The 26,252-nt window shown below is 37.7% G+C and overlaps 2 protein-coding genes across 2 annotated transcripts in view; one reads left to right on the top strand and one right to left on the bottom strand.

Moving 5' to 3' along the window:
- Positions 1-7,346, top strand: part of LOC126376535 (protein P200-like) — a 47,547-nt gene extending 40,201 nt beyond the window's left edge. The window contains exons 5-6 of the mRNA XM_050023993.1: positions 4,723-4,875; positions 6,084-7,346. Coding sequence (XP_049879950.1) covers positions 4,723-4,875; positions 6,084-6,168 — 238 coding nt within the window. The 3' untranslated portion in view covers positions 6,169-7,346. The remainder of the gene's footprint in view (positions 1-4,722; positions 4,876-6,083) is intronic.
- Positions 7,347-18,016: 10,670 nt separating this feature from the next.
- The window catches only part of LOC126376523 (uncharacterized), a 147,224-nt gene continuing 138,988 nt past the window's right edge, over positions 18,017-26,252 (bottom strand). Inside the window, exons 10-12 of the mRNA XM_050023972.1 lie at positions 21,246-21,381; positions 19,929-20,073; positions 18,017-18,215 (exon numbers count right to left, since the gene is read on the bottom strand). Coding sequence (XP_049879929.1) covers positions 18,141-18,215; positions 19,929-20,073; positions 21,246-21,381 — 356 coding nt within the window. The 3' untranslated portion in view covers positions 18,017-18,140. The remainder of the gene's footprint in view (positions 18,216-19,928; positions 20,074-21,245; positions 21,382-26,252) is intronic.

Below are 26,252 nucleotides of genomic sequence, written 5' to 3'. Positions count from 1 at the left end.
GCTTTAAACGCGGTTAGAACCCGTTATTATGTGTTTAATTATAATAAAATTTACTTCCTTGGAATGCTTTCTTAATTTAACAGAAACCTTTTAAGTACTCTATATTCCTTACGGGTATTACTGAGATCACGTTTCTCGATTTTCTATCACGATTTATTGGTTAACACAGTTTTCTCTTTTTAACATTTGTCTTAGGTATGTTCGAAGTTTTCACAATATTTCAACAGACAACGAAACAGAAAACAGTTTCGTCAGCTGAGATTTCATTTTTTATATACATACATAACATAACATACATAAACATTAAACAGCCTATATACGTCCCACTGCTGGGCACAGGCTTCCCCACAATTAACCGGAGGGGGTATGGAGCATACTACACCACGCTGCTCCACTGTGGGTTGGTGGAGGTGTTAATACGGCTAATAGCCGGGACCAACGGCTTAACGTGCCCTCCGAAGCACGGAATCATCTTAGTTTTTCAGACAATCAGGTGATTCTAGCCTGAAAAGTACTTCAAACGACGGATAGTCTCACAAAGTGATTTCGACAATGTCCCCATCGGGAATCGAACCCGGACCTCCAGATCGTGAGCCTAACGCTCTAACCACTAGACCACGGAGGCTGTGTTTTTTTTATATAAGTAAATTACTATTGGTATTAACTCTACTAACAGCAATGGGGACTTTCCAATCGACGTTCACACTTGGGTTTACATACTTAATTAATTATTCAAAAATGTAATGAAAACACATTGTTGGTTGATATTTGGATCACATTATTGATCAGAATAATAATGGGTGGAAGTTGTAATTGTACCTTGGTGTAATAAAAAAGGTCATTATTTATACCCAAAAACAAATACCATAAAAATAAATGATAAAAGATGCATAATACGTCTGTTTTCCATGAAATTAGAAGTTTAAACGAAGAAAAAACTTAACAACGCCATCTATCGTGTTTAGAAGAACGCCGATTGGAAATTCCCTCATTTATTATTTGGATATACAGGGTGTTAGTGACATCGTAACGAAAACTTTGAAGGATGATTCAGGCCATGATTCTGAGTTGATATCAAGTGGAATTTTCCGCCGCAAAAGTATGGAATGGAAAATAATTCAAGAAAACACAAAAATTTTCATGAATTTTCCGACAGGAAATTCCACTTAATATCAACTTAGAATCATGGTCTGAATCATCCCCCTCAGTATTCGTTACGGTGTCACTAACACCCATACCTACTTGTATGGGTACCTGTATGTACTGGTACGGGGTGTAAGTGACGACGTAACGAATACTGAAGGGGCTGATTTAGCTCATTATTCTGAGTTAATATCAAGTGGAATTTTTGATCGCAAAAGTATAGAATTGAAAATAATTAAAAAAATAATAAAAAACATCATTAATTTTGCGACGGAAAATTCCACTTGATTTTAACTCAGAATCGTGGTCTGAATCATCCCCCTTAGTATTCGTTACGATGTCACTAACACCCAGTATATAACATATCAACTCACGCCCCTAGTTCCATCTTCTCGTGAAGGTTATGAAGTCAATGACCAACCTCACCGACCCTTGTTTCAGGGTCATTATTGAGCCGCCGAAGGCTCTTGACATGGCTCACGTAACGATTACTCACTTACATCAGCAATTAGTAACCGGGACCAACGGCTTAACGTATCTTCCGAAGCACGGATCATCTTAGGACTTGGTTATGACATTACAGGATGATCACCTGATTGTCCGAAAGTAAGATGATCCGTGCATCGGAAGGCACGTTAAGCCGTTGGTCCTGGTTACTTACTGATGTAAGTATGTAGTCGTTACATGAGTCATGTCAGGCGCTTTTGGCGGCTCAATAGTAACCCTCACAAGCCACACTATAGAAGATTCACGATATGCACAATCCGCTTTGCAATCGAAGTGCAATTATAGGCTGTAGGTACACGGTTATTACGTATTGCAAGATGCGACTGTTGCAGGCCTAACTATGCAGTTGCATGTATTGTGACGCAGTAAGATTGACAAAACCGGAATACCTATTGCCATGTTAACGGATTACTTTCAATAACTTCCGTTGCCGTTAAAAAATTAAATGTCCTCAGAAAAGGTACGATCTACTCTGAACGTCCGAGTATGAAACGATTGATGACTGTGGATTGTCATCGGCCTCCGTGGTCCAGTTGTTTAGCGTTGGGCTCACGATCCGGAGTCACCAGGTTCGGATCCCGGTGGGGACATGTCACAAAAATCACTTAGTGATCCCTAGTTTGGTTAGGACATTACAGGCTGATCAACTGATTGTCCGAAAGTAAGATGATCCGTGCTTCGGAAGGCACGTTAAGCCGTTAGTCCCGGTTATTACTTACTGATGTAAGTAAGTAATCGTTACATGAGCCATGTCAGGGGCCTTTGGCGGCTCTATAATGACTTTGGCACCAGGGTTGATCAGCCTGGTATTCCACCTCACAACCCACACGATAAGAAGAATAAGAAGGGGAGATTGTAGTTAAACGCGAGCCTATATTATTTTAAAAATCGTATTAGTTTAAATACTAATAGAGAGCAGGCTCCGTTGGTTTGGGCACGTAAAAAGAAGACGTCCAGATTATGTGGGTAACGTTACAGCCAATCTAAACATACCAGGGCTTAGACCAAGAGGACGACCAAAGACAAGATGGACGGATGTGGTCAAAAAGGACCTGTGCATGTGCAATGTCTCCCAGAACGACGCGTCTGAGAGCGAAGTGGAAGAGAAGTACGAAGAAGGCAGACCCCACCATCAGATGGGAATAATAAATGCCAAGGAGAGAGAGAGAGAGAGAGTATTAGTTTAAATACTCCGGAACACGAACCAGTTTCCGTAGAGTCTAGGTTTTCCTAGTAAACCAGTCTAGACCTAGGAATTATCTCATTCAGTAACCACAGACTGCATATTGACTGTGTTATATAACTTACATCGCGACCACTTAGTAACCCTGTATCTGTGTCTATGGTTCAGTGGTTGAGTATTCGCCTCACGATTGAGAGGTCCTAGGTTCGAAACCCGGTGGGGTCAAAATTACTTGTGAATCCTAAGTAGTTTGGTTAGGACATAGTATAGGCGTGATTTAATACATTATGTACTTGGGTTGTTCTTCTTTTTTATCGACAATGATCTGTCCTTCGTTCTGCTTCTGATAAGTTATGTTTTAGAATTTTATTTCATGTTTTGATTGTCCAAAAATATAGTTATCTTATTATACTCAAAATACAAGCAAAATACTAATGGGTTCCTCAATTAGTTATTAACGTAGCTTGATCGTTTTTCACAAAATTATGTGACAGAGTGGTAAAGTGAAATGCTGTCTCCGATGAAAAGGGCCACTCTGTCACAATATTTTTTGGAATGCGCCTGCAAAGAAAAGTATGTTACCAAGATAAAGAGAACCACTAAATAGTCCTCTACAGACACATCTTTATATGATGTTTTAAAATATTTATTGCCGTTATAATTTTAAAGATGTTAAATCCGATAAATCGAGAAAATGTCTTTTTATTGTCGATAAAAAAGAAGAACGACCCACTTACCCTTGTAAGTAGAATTATTTTTTAATTCAACTTTAAAATATTTTTATTCAGTAGTTAACATATTTACACTTTGAATCGTCATTTTTAACATAACGAACGTCTCATCCGCCTAAAAATACTTCAGAAAAGAAGGTGTAAGAAAAACCTCGGCACAGGGTGAATCTCAAAATGTGTCAAGTTTGGTGGCGACTGTCATATAATTTTTTCGTGAAAAATTGGGGAAATTGGGAAAATTGGGAATTGAAAAATTCCTTTTTCATGTCGGAACCGAGGATCCTTTTGGATCTTTTTCATGTCGGAACCCAATCAACCCAAGAAATTTCGCCACCAAACTTGAAATTTTGAGATTCACCCCACAGGGTCATAGACGTTCCTTAAAAAAAACATTTTTTTTTCATAATTTAGTTTGAGGTTTACTACATTAATTCAACCGAATATCGAATCACGGACCGTTCGTTGGCCAAGTGGCGTCCAGTAGAAGTGTAAAAATAAAAATTGGTAAAAGAGAGAAGCTCGTTTTGATGTCTTTTGCGAAACAAAAAAAACCTGTCTCCATATGGGTACAAGTGGCTGCCTACCCCTTCCGGGGATACAGGCGCGATGTTAAGATATGTGTCGTTCGCTTAGCTTTACAACCATAACATTTACTATCGAAAAAAATATCTATTTAACGAACTGTTTCAACTTTGCACTTGCTTTCTCTACCGGCGCGCGCAAGTTGATTGTACAGTGACGTAACAAACCAGTTGCTTATCTAATAACACGGTGCATGCTAACTGCATGTCGGATCGCCTTATTCGGACGAAGTGGATCGCTTCTGGAAGTTAGTAGTACCATACGTATAGAACGGCAACTCTCCGCTTCTCACCAGCGGCTGATCTAGGTAAAACACATAGATGAGACTTCAATTGTTAGGGCAGCGCACATATTTGAGACTTCAATTGTTAGGGCAGCGCGCTGACCATTGTTTTATTTTTTCGAATTTTGAAATTTGACGCCGACGTTCTTTATCAGATTCGAATATTTGATCTCACAATAATTGCTCGCGCTAGTTCGCCTTAAACATGATAAAGATTTGCATTAAAATTGAACCTAGGCTAAGTCCTTAATGTAAAAATAATGTGTCTATTTAGTCTTTTGTTTTCTTTTCAGATCGCATTGCAGCTGCGACACCAAGTTTCGCGAGTGTCTCCGGAAGACCAACTCGCTGGTCTCAGCCCAGATAGGGCTGACCTACTTCAACGTACTAGGACCTCAGTGCTTCAGGAAGGCCCATCCCATCGTCAAGTGTGCTAAGAGGACCAGGTACTCCTTTTTTAAAGTTCGGAGCCTCAAAAGGAAAAACTGAACTGTTTTAAAATTAATTTCAAATTTCAAAAATATCTTTATTCAATAGGTAACATAGTTACCTAATAATCGTCAATTTTACATAACAAACGTCTCATCCGCCTAAAACTACTGCAGCTTCTCACAACCTGTTACTTGCTATCCGTCCGTTTGTCGGTCAAGACCCTTAGGGTGCCTTTCCACCAGAGATGTGCTGCAGCTATGCTGCGAAGATGTATAAGCTGCGCTACGAAACTATGTGACCCTTTCCACCAATACTAAGCTATGTAGCTGTGCGAGAAAGATGCGCTGCGAAGATGCACCTCCGCAAAGTAGCTGTCCTACAAGCTATGCTACGTATCGATAGTAGGGAAGCGGCGGGTACGCATTCACACCACGCATCCATCTACCCATAGCACGCATCCTTCCATATAAAAAAAAACCTTAAACATAAACAGCCTATATACCTCCCACTGCTGGGCACAGGCCTCCCCTCAATCAACCGGAGGGGGTATGGAGCATACTCCACCACGCTGCTCCAATGCGGGTTGGTGGAGGTGTTTTTACGGCTAATAGCTGGGACCAACGGCTTAACGTGCCTTCCGAAGCACGGATCGTCTTACTTTCGGACAATTAGGTGATCAGCCTAATGTCCTAACCAAACGAGGGATCGCAAAGTGATTTTTGTTATAAGTCCCCACCGGGATTCGAACCCGGGACCTCCGGATCGTGAGCCCAACGCTCAACGGTCTCTTGACGTTTAGTAAAAAGTAAATAACTGATTTGACAAGTTGGAAACTAGCTTATTGATATCACGTTGTTACTTATGGGTGTAATGTTATTTTATGTGTTATATTATGAATTTATGTGTTATATTGAGGAGCTCGGTGGCGCAGCGGTAAACGCGCTCGGGCTGCGATTGTTGAAGTAAAGCAACTTTCGCAAAGGCCGGTCATAGGATGGGTGACCACAAAAAAAAAGTTTTCATCTCGAGCTCCTCCGTGCTTCGGAAGGCACGTTAAGTCGTGGTCCCGGCTGCATTAGCAGTCGTTAATAACCATCAATCCGCACTGGGCCCGCGTGATGGTTTAAGGCCCGATCTCCCTATCCATCCATAGGGAAGGCCCGTGCCCCAGCAGTGGGGACGTTAATGGGCTGATGATGGTGATTATGAATACAATTTCCAGGATAACAGGACAGAAGTGTGAGGAATACGAGCTGGACTTCACCAAGCCGAAGATGTGGCAATGGTTTGACAACGAGACCTTCTGAGCTGCTGCAGTCACTATTGGAAATCCGCCTTTTTGATATACATTTTATGTACACAAGTTATTAGGTTCATAATGGCCCCGATTCCTGCAGACACCTAATTTTATTTTAAGTTGTATCTGTCATTTTCTTATCCACCGAAAAGGAAAGAGACGGACGATTGACAGCTCTTAATTTTAGGAAGAATGAGTAAATGAATGAGTAACCTTGGCGAAACAAAAAGGTATCTCGCTGGTATGCAAACCGTTTGACGTGGGTTGTCAACTTAATTCTGTCGGGTAATGCACGCATCCACAGCACGCATCCATAGACGCAGTTGTTTTAGATTTGTGCTTAAAATTGACGTGTGTTCCATAAATTTTATGCTTGTCGATTACCCGTCCCTTTCCTTTTCGGCGGATAAGAAAATGACAGTTACAACTTAAAATAAAATTAAATTGTATTTACAGGAATTAGCACCGATATCCATCTTAGGACTTCGTATCAACAGTGGCTGCCAGTTATCTTTGATTATTTGTAGCTCTGCTCACCCTATTAAAGATTACTGGCATGAATGTATTTATGTATGTCCAGTACAAAGATCGGAAACGTATAGTTTATGATCTCGCAATCGAATGATGGCTATCATAGTGATGAATTAATATCTAATTTCCGAATGTAAAGAAAAATGTTGATGGAGTAACTTTTATATTATGTATTACGTAAAACAGAAGGTCCCTCGCCATACTAGAAATTTGCTACTAAAATGCGCGCAAATCGAATTACCGGTGTCGCCACGCATTTGTTTTAACTGTCAAAACGTTCGTAATAATACGACCCACTGTCACTAGATGGCTCTTATTACCATATGTAAGCTTATACGGTTAGCGACATCTAGTTACTCTATGGCGAAATAGAGTAATAATATACTGCAGTACAGTCCCTACCTATAATAAAAAAAATGTGAGCATAGGTACTATGTGTAGAATGTTTGGAGGGAATCAGACATCATAAATACTTTTCACTTTTTCAACTGTTTGAATATTCGTTACTTGTCAAACAATAATTTATTAGATGTAGGTAGGTAGGTGCACATTCTTCATTCCGTAATCAATTTCTATTTTTTTATAATATATGCCTACGTATCTTGAGTTACCAATTTTATATTTTTATAATATAAGTCTAATAATAATTATTTCATACCTAAGCTAAATGTAGATTTTATAAATCAATAAAATAAAGATTTAAGACATTGAAATTTTATTATTTTATCTTCTGTAGACTAGACACCTTCTAATTTTGTTTCAAGTTATACCCGTCATATTCATATCCGCTGGAAAGGAAAGAGACAGATGATTGAATGGATGAAACTGTACCCAGGAGAATTGAATAGACATATTATTGGTATAAAACCCTTTTGCCGTGTGAACAGCCTCTGTGGTCCAGTGGTTGAGCGTTGGGCTTACGATCCGGAGGTCCCGGGTTCGAATCCCGGAAGTAACACTTCACAAAAATCACTTTGTGATCCCTAGTTTGGTTAGAACATTACAGGCTGATTGCCTGATTGTCCGAAAGTAAGACGATCCGTGCTTCGGAAGGCACTATTGACGTGTGATCCATAATTTTTGTGCCGTCTATTACCTATCCCTTTTCTATTAGGCGGATAAGACAGTGACAGGTGTAACTGAAAATAAGATTCGATGGAGTCTACAGGAATCACTACCTATGTATGATTGTATGCTTAAATATTAAAAAAAACCTGCTTAGGTAAGGTACTGAATTAAAGATTTATAATTTTCAACTATGTATCTATGCTTTTTATAGAAATCTGTCAAAATATACGATATAAGTCGATCACACTTAATTACAAAAAAACTGGTGTTTCAGAAACGGATACAAAATTGACTCACCGGATTGTTAATGTTCATTTTCACGGCGTCTCCAATCCGCACGAACTTCTGAATACTCGAATGGCGAAGGCGAACATGCAGAAGCTGACAATAACAGTCTTTACTGCCCTCGACTAAGGTGCATACTCGCAGAGTAGCCGTATTGGTGTTCATGTCGTATATAACGCGCGCGAGAACCGACAGAACTACCCGCTACGCGACACACATGTTGTCACTCCGACGGTCAACAACACAATGAGTTAAAATATGAGCACCCCCACTTCTGGAAAGACGAGTAACGAGGGTAAACTCACATAATTAAAAAGGTAAAAAATCTGTGTTGCCAGTGGGAAAACACCTTTTTTCTCTTGAACTTCATTTGACTTCATTTTTATAGAGGCGATCTTTGCAACTTTTTGTTTCGATAAATAGGAATGCTTATAAATAAAACGCTTCTACGTAATTTTTATATCAGAAACATCAGAATATATTTCGAAATGTCACATTAAACAACAAATAAATCATATATTAATTATGGCGAATTTCTAATTTACAAAATTGCTATACAAAAAAAAAGTAGAAAACGATGGGGTACATTCCAGGCTACGTTCCCCAAAAATAATATAGATGGCGCTGTTGAGATTTAACGTGATAATTACCTATTTTCTCATTACTCGGGTACATAATAATTCAAAAATATTTAGTTCACAATATTTATAGAATAGAAGGACTTGCCTGAATGCCGATGCCGGGCCAGTGAAGACTTAGAATATATAATAATAGTATAATCTTTAGAATTAATAAAAATATAGAATTGTGTATTATTGTGTATTGTGTTGTGTATGTATAGAATTGTGTTGCTCCCTGTATTGCTTTTCTTTATTTTGTTCAGAATAATAATGAGTAGAGATGTAATTGTGCCTGGATGTAATTACCTAATAAAAATGGTCATCATTTATACTCAAAAACAAAGGAAAAATATGCCATTATGTCTGTCATCCATGAAATTGGATTTTTTTTACAGCGCCATGTTGTTTTTTAAGTAACGTAGCCTGGTAATTCCCTCATTAAAAAAGAAACAGCTCAAAAACTGTTTTGAGCTTTACTACGCTGAATCTAAAATTTGTGATATTTTTATCAAATTTGTGCGCAAAAAATTTCTGAAAAACTCTGTGTATATTATAATTAGATATGTAATTAATATCAGTATTTTTTATTCAAAATGATATTCCGATGAGTACAGTCTATTGGCAGATATAATATTATTAATTTTATGAATCCTCTAAAATATTCTAAACATTAATGATTTCATAATTAAAATGGTAAGCATAGAAATCGCTATTGAATTTTATATGAATGTCATTATAAGCGAAAATATTACAAAAATCAGTATTTTGATAAATCATGCTCAATTGTATCTTATAATATATATATTATAGATATTTATTTTAACAGAATTTGATCACATTTGCAATAAATGCATAAGCAATCAAGAAAGGCCTGTATGCAGCAGTGTATATATGTATTTATATTATATTCATATATTTATTGTATATAATATAATATAAATATACGTATATATGAATATATAAATTATGATCTACACTTTGGCGTTCTACATATTTCAAGACATAATTAAGCATGATTTTCAATTCTAGACTATAATACCATGGCGATTTCTGACGATCCAATACCAAAGTATACTGACATCTATACATTAACACACATAAATTTATCATAAAATCCTTAATAAAACCACACAGAATAGATGACATATTCACATGGACACACCTATTATTATTAATATTCACTATATTATATAAAATTCTACTCTACGCTACTCCTACTAAATTCTATGAATTTATCTATGGGCCTATCAAATATAGATATATAATTATATATGTATATATATATTGCTTAACATGGTCCAATGGGATTTTAATCATAATTAGGCGTGTACACGAACTTAGGTTTAGGGTTCATATCTTGGGATAGACTTGGGGTCAAAAGCTGTACTTTGCCCAAGTTTGAACACTGTAAAAGAAGGTAAGGAAGCAAAGGAAGGGTGCAGCAGTAGACTCCTGTTTTAAAAATAGATATTTTAATGGTTTTGCCACCTGTTTTATTTTTGTTTAAGATCGATAATAGTGAATAATAATAACAACTTAAAAAAACCCCGACTTTATTTTCCAATGAGAGACCTTTCCGGCTATGTTCCCTAAAATAATTATAGATGGCGCTGTCGATTTACGAGCGAGGAAGAATCTGAATCTGAGGAGTGTCCCACTTGGTCGGTCCCTCGCGCTGCCGTGTCCACAGAAATAGGGGTGGACCTCTCGCTGCCGGCCATGATCAGCAGCGAGCAGGCCTGGAGAACGGTCGCCATCTTCGCGGACGTAGTCATGTCCGTAGTGGGTATACCGGATGGCGACACCCTTGGAGACCCACATAACCACGTCGTCCCCCCGGGCGGCGTGGTATGCGTAAAGCATTTCCCAAAGCTAAAAAAAAGATGGCGCTGTCGAGATTTAACGTGACAATGTTTTTTGTCCATAAAATTACAAGGTTAAGCGAAGGAAAACTTCACAGCGGCATCATCTATTTTTTAGAAACGTAGCCTAGAAAGTCTCTCATTAGGCCGAGACTCCACCAAAGCAGAGACAAGCGGAGAGGAGCTGTCTTTTAAACAATCAATTTCGTTGGGCCAAAGAGACCTGGCGACGTTCGGTTGACCGAGAGTTGAAAACTCGGCGTGTCATGGGAGCAAGCTACAGAAGCAACAAGAGATCGCGAGGAGTGGAAATATGTTATTCGCGCCCTACATGCCAACATAAAAGGATTGGAAGAAGAGAAGTAGAATATCATTGCGTTATTGACTTCTCTCCGCTCAGCTTCAGTGGAGATCGCTATGCGGAGATGGCATGATAGCGCGATGGAAGTGGAGATGTGAGCTGTGTGCGGACGACGCACAGCGGAGAAGAGAGTTGTGAGTGGCGTGCAGTGAGCGATATCACCCTCCCCCCTTCCACCCGCCAGCTAGTATCCTGCACGCGAGCACACGTTCGTATTGAGCGCTTAACCCCTCGCACACTAGCCAGGCTAGCCAGCACACATCTCTGCTACACAGTATGCATTTCCGCACAGCATCGGTGGATTCACCCGAGCTGAAAAATATTTCTTCTCGCCCAGCACGCAACACACCGCACACATCTTCGCTTTGGTGTAGTCCCGGCCTTAGTCTAGTCAGACGTAAATCCTGACTATCCATTCTTCACCGAACTAATAAAAAAGTGATCTATAAAATTTTCACTTTATCCAGTATTAATATAAGTAATATTAATTCTTATTGATACGCTATTACTACACAAAATATCACAATATCTTTGTGATAAGTATTCATTGAATTGCGGAGTGTTGCATCGCATCGGAAAAGTTTTAAAAAAGAACAAATTATCATTAACTACGTCGTCGTTTAGAAAACGAATCACACCAAACCTCTATTAAAAATAAAGCAAGTGGCAGAAATATTAACCATTCTTAAGCAATGATAGTACTAAAATTGCTATAATTCTAGTGGAAGAGCTTCTAAAAACACTAAAACACAAAGGTAGGTAATGCTAAGGCGATTTTTGGCCACAGTCAACAATTTTATTCCAACGTTTCAGGGTAGATATGATACTTCTTTGAAAGACTTATTACTTTATATATATTAAGAGGTGTATGATTTTGAAAATTTAAATTAACGTGAAAATAACTACAACATACTAATTCATGACTTATTGTCAATTCCCTGGGTTTTCATAACTAAGTTTTTTCTATTATTTAGAGAATCCAAGACTATAACTTACAATAATGATTTTGGGACTTTACATGACTTAAAATTGAAATCTGAATAAATTATCATGAAAATATATTTTTTCTAAATACAAAAATCTATTTATTAAAAAAGAACTTAAGTGTTTTTTACGGATACGGATAATGCGTTTTATTTTTTGATTGTATTATTAAAAAGGATTCTCCTCACACGAACTACGTCCCTAAGATCTACTGCTGATGCTGATGGGCTAGCATAATCTAGGATTGTCCAGGACAGTCCAGGCGGGTGAAAATTGGTGTTTCATTTGGACCCTGGGATTAAGCATTATGGTAAATACTATGAAGCTTAAAAGCTCCTGCCCCACGGAATGGCACACGCTATCTGTATAGGCGTGAAACCTCCGTGTCTCGGAGGGCACGTATAAGCAGTCAGTCCAGGCTACTATTTACTAAGAAAGTATGTAGTCAATACATGACCCATGTAAGGGGCCTATGGCGGCTCAATAGCAACCCTGACACTAGGGTTGATGAGGTCGGTTCTTGATCTGGCAACCTATACTAGAGAAAAAGATCGACCGAAAGATGCAAGGGCAGTCGAAGACAGCTTTCTATTTGACGTGATTGGATTTCGATTGGATTTGCCGCAGGTGGTATTAAATATTTGCCCGGCACCGAAGACACTAATAATACTACATAGATAGCGTGTACCAGACCGTTGGTAATATTCTATACTTATACAATAGCAATTATATATACGGATATATTTAGCCAGTTTAATTATTTTATCAGACTGTAAGACTAAAATATAAAGTAGTACTTGCGGCGCGCCTGTAGATGGCGTTAGTAATCTATAAAAACGCGATATTGGCGTTGTATTAGATTCTAATAAGAAGATTCCATACATTCCATTTAGGTGACTATCATAGGACCTACCCAGGAACCATGAGTGCTTCTTCCGACTGTGTTCATTTCTATTCGCGTTAGTAATCACTGCTAGTGTTGTCGAAAAGTCGATAGTTTTACTATCGATAGTAAACAGCCAAAATCATCTACCCAACCGGCGATAGGCCTATCGATAGTATCGATACTGTCGATAGTTCGATAGCTGTTTTTGGAGATACTATTGATAAGCAACGAGAGTATTGATACTATCGAAAGTATCGATATTTACAAGATGAAAACTATCGATAGTATCAATACTATCGATAGTTGAGAAATGAAAAACTACCGATACTATCGATAGTATCGCTCTTTGATATTGCGCAAGCTATCGATACTATCGTTAGTATCGTTACTTATCAATAGTGTCGGTAAAAATAGCAATCAATACTATGGATTAATTATCGATATCATCGTTTTTTGGTAAACTGTCGATAGTTCGATCAAAAACTATCGATAGGGCGCTATCGAGCGGCAACACTAATTACTGCGCCATGTTCTCTGCAAGAGTTTAGGTATTGAAAGAGCCGTAGTCGTTTCCATACTCCTCCTGTGGTACGCGGCTAGGACATATCTCATCATATCCCCTCTACAAGATTCATTGATGTTTACAATTTGAGATCAAAAAAGTTACTTAGTAGTTTATGAGATGATAAAGGTAGTGTTGAAAAATGAATAATTATTAAATATTTGTAAGGAGCTCGGTGGCGCAGCGGTAAACGCGCTCGGTCTGCGATTGTTGAAGTTAAGCAATTTTCGCAAAGGCCGGTCATAGGATGGGTGACTACAAAAAAAAGTTTTCATCTCGAGCTCCTCCGTGCTTCGGAAGGCACGTTAAGCCGTTGGTCCCAGCTGCATTAGCAGTCGTTAATAACCATCAATCCACACTGGGCCAGCGTGGTGGTTTAAGGCCCGATCTCCCTATCCATCCATAGGGAAGGCCCGTGCCCCAGCAGTGGGGACGTTAATGGGCTGATGATGATGATTTGTAAGGGTTTTCGAATCTAGAATAGCAGCTGGTCTGTTAATTAAATTGCTGTATATATATGAGAGCAACTCGTAAATCGAACTGGCTAAATATACAGATCAATTATCTCACATCGAAACAGTTAAAATTACTATTTAACACCGAGTAGAGAAGATTGAAATATATCTAATAGTTATAATATAACTAAGTAGTACTCCAAATATTTCTTCTGATATAAGCAAACCATTTTTGAAAATGAATATACATGTTTACACATTTGATTAATATACAGGAAAACTTAAAGTGTAAAATATAATTATTACGATTATATAGGTATTACACAGAATTCCTTACACATGGATTCTTTTTTAATAACAATATTCTTGTATATTTATGTATATTCTAGCGTCTATCAACATGTGTTGCTACAAAATAAAAAATCCACTAATAAAATAAGGCAAATGGATTTCACCGGAGGGACCAAATAATCTATTTACTTCCACTAAATATTAGGCACTCAAATTGAAATAATTTCCTTTAAACCAACGTTTACAGGCGTCTTATAGGTCTAGGGATTCTAATCCTATATTATAAACAAAAAAACTATGCGGGGTCTACTTAATTGAGAAAAAAATAAGGACATATTGAGGAACATTTTTAAATTTTTTGGCATTCTGATTTTGGATGGATTCGATACCATTATTTTTGAATTTTGTTCTTTTTTCAGATTTTTTTATTAAACTGTTTACCTCATTCGCCTCGACTACAATAATTCTAACGTTATCTATCCAGCTATCCCCGCTACATTAAAGTACTAATTGCCCTGTTTCATAGCTGCCAATCCTTTAAAAACGAAAAGGACTATACCTACATACATTTGTTGACATATTTTGAAATTAGGTATACTTTTTCAGATTTATATTTAAGAATACACAGACAGGCAGTCGCTTCTGTAAAAATACCGGACCTAACAAATCTTCAGGTTAGGTAAGCGGACCCCGTGAAAAAAGGGATAATGCTAAGGGGCTGATTTAAGAATATTATAGTTATTATTTTTATTAAATAGCCATTATTTAATATATTATATGATTATGATATGAATAAGTATATTAAATAATATTTATATTATATACATTTAATATAATTATTCATTTCAGACTTCATATTTAATTTTTGGTTTTCCCCACCATCTTTTTGTTTTCCTATTAAAAGGTTTTTTTCTCTGTTTTTAACATTCGCACGAAAGCTATAAATGAGTATGGCTACGATTTCAAATAGTTATTACGTATTGTATAGTCCTTTTCAATAGCAAGCTTATCCAGCGTTATGCAAAAGCTCTAGCGCACAATAATTTAAAACTTTTCTAAAACCGAATCTATCCCTAATTCGTTATGCTCAATTTGAGGTTGTGGACCCGATTATTATATTACCAAGAATTGTATGAAGGAAAACATAATTTATAACAAGTATTATGAAAAAATTAAGGGCTTAAATAGCAAAGACAACAACGTAGTGAAATGAGATACTTTTTACGAAACGTCAAGACGATACATTACTATTGAAATACACACGTAAGTATGACGTCATTAATAAACATGGTCAAACGTCGTACTCTTTATTTTGTAATTTGTAATTAAAATTCGTAAATCAGTCATAAAGAAAAATACATTGTTTTTTAACTGGCTTAGACTGGCTTTTTTTAAAATTAGAATTCATAATTTTATCTTTGATCCAGTTATCTATGGAGTTGTGGTCTAACTATTTCTAATTTCTGTATACATCAATGATTTTTTAATAACGTTTTGTTTATGATAATAGGTTATTTTATACAGCTCGTTGCTACTTGAAAAGTAAACTTATATATTTATTATACACTTTATAAATATGTATTTTAATTTATTATATTACTGAAAACAAACATACATGTCGATATAAGTTTATACATTTTTGAATTATTGTTCATTTGTATAGAAATATACTGTTCACATAATTAATATGATTTATATATTATATACTTAAGTGGAAGAGCGGTATACAATAATTGATATTAATACTGGTAACGGATTAAACTTTTTACAATACTGATTTCAATCACTATAATGTCTCAGTTTCTTGCGTAAAATGTACAGTGAATAATATCGATTCTGCCGGGTCAAATAATCATTCTAGTTTAGTTTGACAGTTTATAAACTAGCTAGCGGTGCTGATACCAGTAGAAACCATTTATTTTTATTTTAAGTTATACCTGTCTTTATCTTATACCCCGAAAAAGAAAAAGACGGACGATTTACGACTGTTAATTTTAAAACGAAGGAATGAATTAATTAATAACCCAGGCGAATCAAATAGGCATCTCGCTGGTGTGCAACCCGTTCGTACTGTGTACTTATTTTTTTTTTTGACGTATTTTCCATAATTTTTAAGCTCGCCGCTTGCCTTGCCTTTTCTGCGGATAAGAATAAGACAGGTATAAATTAAAATAAAATTAGTTGGTGTGTAGTGGACTGGAAGCAGCTCCAGTAAGCTTGTTGAGGAAGATACAAATTTTAAGGCTGCCAAACTAAACTGTTAATTATTTTCCAGCAAAATCCAGACCTACCAATAAATATATTACCAGTAGGTATTACATCGTTAAGTTTATCTCACACAAATAATATATCGCTACATTGTACAACATAACTCACGATTACACACACTACTTAACAACTATTAATCATACTGGTTACCGATTACAAATATGTAATCCGATTAATTATTTGTCTAATGTGCGCAAAATTAAAAATAAAATTACAAATTTTATAAACGCAACTTACATTTTAATTAAAAAATATGTGAATTCTAGGGGTAAATATAATATTTATTTTAATAATACACGTTTATATAAAAATCTCTATAAGTACATGTAATTATTAATTAATTTCACGATAAGGAATAAAAACAATTAAAATTAAGAGACACAATGGGATCACATACATTTTTATAATAATTATTATTTACTATATTTTCTCCTAAACTTTCCGAAGCTCACCTAAATCCTTCTTAGCTTAACCTACTAATACCAATTGCATTTATAATATTTAAAAACAAAATATATTCACCCAAAAATTCTATCACGAGTTAATACTTATTTTTAAAATCTTTGAAATGTAATTTCTTATTAAAAAGCATAAAAACAAAATTATATTTTCTCATTTGATATCCATTTTTCTATTAATTTGTTTTTATTTTTTTGTAATTCTCATCAACACACATTAAAACATTTCAAAATCGATGTTATTTAGAAATAAATTTTAATTCAGTCCCATACATAAATATCCCTCATTTATATAATTTTCTAACATTCATAATAATATAAATTTTAAAATTATTATAATTATTTTTAAGAAAATCCTCTTATCGCCGATCCGTTAGCTTCCCATTATTTTGTTATTATATTCCTTTCCTTGTTATTTCTTTTATAAATCTCATAATAAAGCAGTTGAAAATAGAAAATATTAAATCCAATTTTAGTAAATGATTTATAATATTTTCTGAATCTACGTGCAATGGAGTTTATTTACGGATAGTGCAAATGGAAGGTATATCTATTTTCACTTCAAAATGTTATAGAAAATGCTATTAGGTTTTTATTCTTTTTTATTATATATTAAAATGTTATTTGACCTAATGTAGTTAGCGATGACGTCGACTGTAGTAATTTTGACGTTGATTTGAAAGTCAGTAATATAAATTTCGACTGCTTTTTTTTCTGTTTTTAACTAACCGGCCTTACAAATAAACCATACAATTCCATCCTTATTCCAAGATTACACCTGGTATAAGCAGAAAATAACCTAAGGAGAGAATATCTTTCTACAAATGAAGTTTTTTTTGTAGATGTTTTGCTTTTTCTTAGGTTACGGTCGGAATAAAAAGTTACACCAGGTTTATTTGTAAAGCCGTAAAATTGTAATATAGTCGCAAGTGACGTTTCTTCTAATGAGTGGTTTGTTGTTTCCGAGGTTGTAGTTGATAAAACTTCTGGTGTTTTGATTCAGTAGCAAATAGTAATGACGTAGCGAAGTAGCAGTTGTTATTCCGAAGCGACTGTTGCTGTTACGTCAGACGTCAGCTACACCAAACCTTTTGACGTTGTGTGAAAGTAGTGACGATTATTGCAGTTGAGGTTCCGAAGCGATTGTTGCTGTTACGTCAGACGTTACCGAAGTTGTTGTTGATGTCTTATCTGATGTATAATGTCGAAAGGTCTGTACCGAAGTGGCAGTTGTTATTCCGAAGCGACTGTTGCTGTTACGTCAGACGTTGCCGAAGTTGTTCGACGTCTAAGTGTAGCTTGCAGCACAGTCGAAGAAGGGGAAGCATGCGACGGAATCGGCGGCTGAGTGCTAGAGAACGTGCAGGTTCTCGCAGGACTTCGACTTGGAGTCCCGAGCCCAAACTCGGCCGAGGAGGCCGCGGACCTGAGAACACAGGAGGGAAAGTATTACTCATAAAATATTAGGTATGGTAATTAGGTGAAATTGTGTGAACTGGCTTCCCAGCTGTAGTGGAATTATATAGCATTTAAACATCATCGACCAATATACGTGGGTATGCGCCAACATCACATGTACCCATTTTTTACGGTTTCCCAAGATACAGGCTCCGCGTAGTTTGGGAACATCTGTTCATTTAGATATATTTTTTTAATATAAGTACCCATCCTATTTTATGTGCCTCATTCTGGTAATAAAAACATTTTTCATTTTCATTTTTTCATTTCATTAGTGACCATGATTCTGAGTTGATATCAAGTGGGGCTTCCTATCGGTAAATTCATGAAAACTGTAGTTTCTTTTTGTTCTCAGAATCTTGTTCTGAATCATCCCTCAAAGTTTTCTTTATGATGTTCCTAATACTCTGTACGCCACTATTATCATCCTAAGCACATTTTTGAAATATCACATTAGCAATATGCAAGCTAATTTCAATCCAAGTACAAATTGGTCTCAATTTGAGTCAAAAAATTATATAGATGGCGCTGTAAAGAAACTTCGTTTAATTAACAGATATATTATTTGCATCTTTTATCTTTGTTTTTGGGTGTAAATGATGACCATTTTTATTACACCCAGGCACAATTACCTACATCTTTCATCCACTAATATTCTGACCAAAATAAAGAGAAGCAATATAGGTAGCAACATAATTCTATAGATAATGTAATCTAAATATTTTTTATATTTATACATACATACATACATACATAAACTCACGCCCGTAATCCCAAATGGGGTGGGCAGAGCCACAAGTAATCAAAGACAACTTGCAGCCACTGTTGATACGAAGTCCTAAGATGGATATGATGAACCTTATGGTGATAAGGGATCAGCCTATCGCCCATAACATTAGTCCATCATGTTAGAGGACGCAATCCCTCTGTCGGTTTTTACGACATGCCCGGGAAGACAAGCAGCTGAACGTGTTCTATGTTTTTTATTTGCTCCCAGAACAGCATAGAAGCAATTTTATATTTATGTACCCGGGTAATGAGAAAATAGGTAATTATCACGTGAAATCTCAGTAGTGCCATGTATGTTATTTTTGGGGAGCCAGGAAGGTGCCCGATTGGGATGTAGTCGTGAACCTGCGGCACGCTGGGTGGTGAGGATATGGTATCCCGACGTGCCGGCAGAGTAGGGGAGTGATAGGTGAAAACAATGATAAATTAGAAGCAAGCGGGAATATATACAGTTTATTAAAAACACTTCACAAACAGGATAGAAATATACACACTTCACAAAAGAATCAAGAATTAGAGGGCACGGCCCTAAACAGGATAATATACTTGTTGTTTTTATGAAGGTCGGGGATGCAGTGAGTCAAAAAAAGTGTAAAATGAAAGGAAATGCGGAATGGAATGAGAATTTCGTAATTTAAAATGATCTTCTTCTATCGTGTGGGTTGTGAGGCGAATTACCAACCTCATCAACCCTGGTGTCAGGGTTACTATTGAGCCGCCAAAGGCCCCTGACATGACTCATTTATAACGACTACGTACTTACACAGTAAGTAGTAACCGGGACCAACGGCTTAACGTGCCGTAACGTAATTTAAAATGATGACGGTCAGGACGAAAGGCCGGTATGTGCAGAGTTTGTACTGTGCTACAAACCTATGATGTGTTATAATACCTTAACGCTAGCAGAGAGCCTGGTCCTCTTCCTGGGCGTGCTGGCGGCGGAGGCGGATGTGGGTGGCGCAGAGATGGGCACGTCGCGATCTGCATCCATGGGCGACCGGGTGCGGCTGCGGTTCTTGCGCGAGTTGCTCCGTTTCCTGAAACGTTCATATCAGATCTTGAAACTGTTGGAATGCAATCTCAACCTTCGGTGGGAAGGGCTGGCTGGTAGGCTGTCAATTCGCTGTCAATCCCGAGTTCGAATACCGTTGGGGACATATCACAAAAATCACTTCGTGATCCCTGGTTTGGTTAGGATATTACAGGTTGATCGCCTGATTGTCCAAAAGTAAGATGATCCGTGCTTCGGAAGCCACGATAAGCCGTTGGTCCTGGTTACTACTTGACGTGATAAAATCTCGGACTTATCATTACGTTTTTCTGGATGAAAATTCATATACATACTGTATACATACATAAACAGCCTATATACGTCCCACTGCTGGGCACAGGCCTCCCCTCAATCAACCGGAGGGGGTATGGAGCATACTCCACCACGCTGCTCCACTGCGGCTTGTTGGAGGTGTTTTTACGGCTAATAGCCGGGACCAACGGCTTAACGTGCCTTCCGAAGCACGGATCAGCTTACTTTCGTACAATCAGGGGATCAGCCCGTAATCTCCTAAAAAAGGGATCACAAAGTGATTTTTGTGATAAATAAATAGAAAAAAAGAAAATGTTTTTCGTCACTTTTAGATCTCTTTAGTAACTCCATTTACGGTCGTATAAAGAGCAGGCTGCAAACTGCGCGGTTCTTTTACGTACTGTACATTTGTATATTTGTTTAAGACGGAACTACTTGGCTGGACAAATGGGGAGCGCTGAGGGCTCACGTGTCATACGGTCACGAGTACACTTTGAAACCATGTCACATTTACTTTTTGACAAATTAAACCGTAAGTCTCATTAAATGTCAAATATGATAGAGCGAAATGCTACTTAGGTTCTATGACGATCTTGTGACGTAGCGAGTAGGCGCCGCTACTTCAAAAGCGCACCCCTGAAGCCGGGCAGCAGCGGTATCAGTACTGGTTGGAGGCCGAGGATTCTGGTAGGGCTCTAGCTAGAACATCACCGATTGAGAAATTGGTCGGTGTACTGCGGAACGGAAGGCGATTGGGGCAACCACCGTTCTACACGCCCTATCTATGGAGTAATGAAGGCGATTACTCCACCGACAAGAGCGTAGCTCTTAAATAAAGAGAGAGAGAGATGATAGAGCGAGAGGTTTCTAAAGTGGGTATAAGATATTGCTCATGACTGTACATACCTGACTCGTTCAGCCTGCTGCTGCTTCAGTCGTATCTGCGTGAGTAGGCCCACTAGCAGCTCATCCACGTTGTGGTTGATACCCACTGATGTCTCGATGAACTTGCATTCGTATGACGTCGCTAGAGTTTTGCCCTCTGAAAGACGAGACAATGGTCATAGAATAAGTAATAATTTTACGTATAGAACGGCAACTCTCCACTCCCCACCAGCGGCTGAGCTAGGTTAGGTCACTTAGAAATAAATTTAAAGAAATTAGTATTTTAACTTTTAACTTTAACGTTCAAATGGCCCTCCATTTTGGTGGACAGTTAATTGTATTAGATTTAAGGTTGTTTTTTTTATTTAATAAAAAAAACTTTGGCATCACAATATATCTTTGAAAACTTAATATATGTAAAAAAACATAGGCTTATTTGCAAAAAATAGCGATCGGCACATTGTTAATACCCGGACTAAAAATAAACTTGCTTTACAAGTCAGTCGATTACATAAGATTACTAAATCTTTTAAGGCGCAATGTATACGTTTTTACAATAAGATTCCCATTGACATTCAGAATTTGCCTTTCAATTGTTTTAAGACAGTAGTTTAACAAATCTTTACAAAAAAGGTTATTATAAAGTTAGTGATTATTTAGAAGATATGAATGCATGGGATTAACTGTCTGAGAACTGATATTAGGCAGCTAAATTACTCATTTTTTTTTTACTTAAAAAAAGGATAAACTTCTTTATTTTAATTACTCAATTGTATAACAATATTTTATGTCTATATTTTTTTAAAGAACGTCTACGGCCTTGTGCCGTGGTTTTTCTTGCACCTTCTTTTCCCCGGCTATACGGCATGGTGTAAGACGTCACACACACAGATGCGCGTGTACGATAATGTCAATGTGTAGTGTCTGTGTAAAACGAGGTTGTTTGTATGAAGTGTCCGGGGTGCGCCGTGGCATAAGAAAACCAGGTATGCTCAATCCTATGAAAAGCCGCCATTGCTAGCCGTTTGATGACGTAAGTGTTACCATTAAATTGGTATCTCCAACAACCCAAGGACGTAAATTTTATTACTGATGATAATTAAGTGATTTACTGACTAATGTGTATATTAGACAGAATTAAGTTGACATATGAGCGAGATGCCAATTTTATTCGTAAATTAACTTTTGTCAATGCGCGGATAAGAAAATGACAGGTATAACTTAAAATAAACATAGGATATGTCTGCAGGAATTGGGGCCAATGGTGCTAATTCCTGTGAACATTTTCTAATTTTATTATAAGTTACATCTGTCATTTTCTTATCCGCCGAAAAGGAAAGGGACAAGTAATCGACGAGCATAAAATTTATGGAACACACGTCAATTTTAAGCAGAAATCCAAAACAACCGTCTAAAAATTTTACATCGGCCAATAACTCGACAGATTTAAGTAGACAGCACGCGGTTTGCATACCAGCGAGATACCTTTTTGATTTGCCCGGGTTAAACATTAATTTTAAAATTAACAGTTGTCAGTCATCCGTTCCCTTCCCTTTCGGTAGATAAAAAAATGACAGGTATAACATAGAGTAAAATTAGGATGTGTCTGCAGGAATCGGGGCCATTATATAGCTTACCTAAGTTTAAAACGGGCAAGACTTTTATAGCACTAAACGAGCTTTTACGAGCTGCCGCGACCACTATCATCATCATCAGCCCATTAACGTCCCCACTGCTGGGGCACGGGCCTTCCCTATGGATGGATAACATCGGGCCTTAAACCATCACGCGGGCCCAGTGCGGATTGATGGTTATTAACGACTGCTAATGCAGCCGGGACCAACGGCTTAACGTGTCGAGATGAAAACTTTTTTTTGTGGTCACCCATCCTATGACCGGCCTTTGCGAAAGTTGCTTAACTTCAACAATCGCAGACCGAGCGCGTTTACCGCTGCGCCACCGAGCTCCTCCTCCTCCATTATATAGCTTACTTAAGTTTAAAACGGGCAAGAATTATAGCACTAAACGAGCTTTTACGAGCTGCCGCGACCACTAAAGGATATCAAATATCAAAGAAGTTCTCTAATGCGGACTATACGACGTTGATACGATGGTCTTCTTAGTTTTATCTATAAAGTTAGTCCATATTTACTAAGTGCTAACCCCGTTTTACCATAGTTTTAGTTTTAGCGGCACAATATTAATATCAAGAATACTGCTTCTTCTATCGTGTGGGTTGTGAGGTGGATTACCAACCCCATCAACCCTGGTATCAGGGTTACTATTGAGCCGCCAAAGGCCCCTGACATGGCTCATGTAACGACTACTAACTTACACCACTAAGTAGTAACCGGGACCAACGGCTTAACGTGCCTTCCGAAGCACGGATCATCTTACTTTCGGACAATCCGCTGATCAGCCTGTAATGTCGTAACCAGACTAGGGACTACAAAGTATTTTTTTGTGATATATCCCCACCGGGAATCGAACCTGGGATCTCCGGATCGTGAGCCCAACGCTCTAACCACTGGACCATGGAGGTAGTTCAAGAATACTAAAAACATGCTTAGGTACGCAAATTCAAATTTAAAAATATCTTTATTCAGTAGGTAACACAGTGGGTAATTGGAGATGTCCCTAGGAAAGGTTCAGTAAGATCTACTCTGAACCCGCGTGCGTATATGATGCAAGAGATGCAAGAGATGCAAGAGAAGTATGTCAGGATCGAAGCAAATGGCATTCCATAGTTTCTGCTTACCCCGGTGGGAAATAGGCGTGAGTTTATGTATGCTTGAGAGGAGCTCGGTGGCGCAGCGGTAAACGTGCTCGGTCTGCGATTGTTGAAGTTAAGCAACTTTCGCAAAGGCCGGTCATAGGATGGGTGACCACAAGTTGTGGTCATAGGATGGGTGGCCACAAGTTGTGGTCCTTTGCGAAAGTTGCTTAACTTCAACAATCGCAGACCGAACGCATTAACCGCTGCGCCACCGAGCACCTCAAATAATATAATTAAGTAACTATGTATATTTGTTTATGAACACTTGTAATATATTTAAGTAGGTACTTATTATTTATTTTTATATGTTTTTTATGTACGAACTTATGTAACAAATTAATAAATAAGTATGAAACACGATGTTCATGCCTCACTCGTCTGGGCCCGCAGAATACCAGCGTAGTGGCTCACGCCGCGGCTTATGCTGAGCGAGGTCCATTTATTGAGGACGTCCACCACCGCCACATGACCGTTACGACCAGTATTTTGTATTTTATTATTTTTCTGTTCCTTTTAAGTTTCTGTTAATAATTGTGATATTGTGTAAATAATACTGTTTTATTCCGTCAAGAGGCCATCAACAGACCGCTTCACCTTGGTAGGGTCTGCGCCAAATGTCGCATGCCGTTTCCTTTCAAATTAAACCTTTGATTAAAGCCATCCCCCTAATTACATTGTGACCGTTATAAAACATTTCATCTCCTAATTAAATTGTGATATAATTTGTGTATTCTCAATTTGGAGAAAAAGCGCCTGGCTGTTTTGAATTAGCAATATTGCACTTGAGTTTTTGCTTTTATTTCATAACAGGCGTTACATTAATTTCTATAGGATTTTTTCTACAGAAACCCTTGTGGGTTGTGGGTATAAAGTTAATTGTTGTAAGGTTGTTGTTGGATGTATGTGTTTCCGCTGGGTCTCACTTATGTGTAAGTGACCATAAACCGTTAAAAAGTAAGTGAGCGCGCACGTACTGTCTGACTCCCACGCACTTACGCGAAGGCACTGTAAGAGCAATATTTCTGGCGTGTGCTACAGCACACCACCTACTGTAGTTTCTAATAACTCGTTCCGCACGAGATATTAGGCTTTATTCCCAAGAAACTTTCCCTATTCTTTAATTACGACATCAAGAGCGAAATAATTAAATATTTTCCAAGTAAATTATTAAAAATGTAATTGTGAACGCCTGACAATTTTCTACGAGCTAACAACAATATCAAAGACTAATATTTCGATGTGACATTGTCGTTAGGCGCTTTCAAATTAAGGCTAATTGCTAATTATTTTGTCCTTTCATAGTAAATAAGTACCACATAAACTGCCTATGTACACTGCTGGGCACAGGCCTCCCCTCAATCAACCGGAGAGGGTATGGAGCATACTTCACCACGCTGTTCCAATGCGGGTTGGTGGAGGTGTTTTTACGGCTAATAGCAGGGACCAACGGATTAACGTGCCGTCCGAAGCACGGAATCATCTTACTTTTTCGGACAATCAAGTGATTCGAGCCTGAAAAGTCCTTACCAAACAAAGAACAGTCTCACAAAGTGATTTTGACAATGTCCCCATCTGGAATCGACCCCGGACCTCCAGATCGTGAGCCTAACGCTCTAACCACTAGACCACGGAGGCTGTTAAATAAGTACCAATTTGTTTTAAATAGTAAAGGCGTAATTCCAGACCCTAAATGGTCCAGCTGGATGACTGCAAAAGGTACACTAAGGTAAGTAGAACAGAAAATAACATAGCGTAATGTATCCCCTAAAATTGGTTTGGACACGTAGAGCGGATGAAGGATAATAGGATTACGAAAGCGGTATACTAATATAAGGTTGGTGGTAGGGCTGGCAGAGGAAGACCTAGAAGGACGTATATTGATCAAATTGGAGATATCCTTAGAAAAGGTTTAGTACAATCTACTCTGAACCGATGTGCGTGTATGAAACGATTGATGAATGTGGAGGAAGCAAGAGAAGTGTGTCAGGATCGAAGCAAATGGAATTCCATAGTCTCTGCTTAACCTGGTGAGAAATAAGCGTGAGGTAATGTACGGTCACGAGTATTAATATGTATACACTTTGAAACCATGTCATATTAACTTTTTTGACAAATTAAACCGTAAGTCTAATTAGATATCAAATATGATAGTGCGACAGGGTTCTAAAGTGGGTACACGATATTGCTCATGACTGTATATATGTATCTCAATTGCTAGATTGTCATCTAGCCTACTACACTATACATAAGTA

Source organism: Pectinophora gossypiella, chromosome 21 (assembly GCF_024362695.1).
Source record: "Pectinophora gossypiella chromosome 21, ilPecGoss1.1, whole genome shotgun sequence".
Lineage (NCBI taxonomy): Eukaryota > Metazoa > Arthropoda > Insecta > Lepidoptera > Gelechiidae > Pectinophora > Pectinophora gossypiella.
Note: the sequence above shows the minus strand (reverse complement) of the source record. Positions and strands in the feature narration are given on the sequence as shown.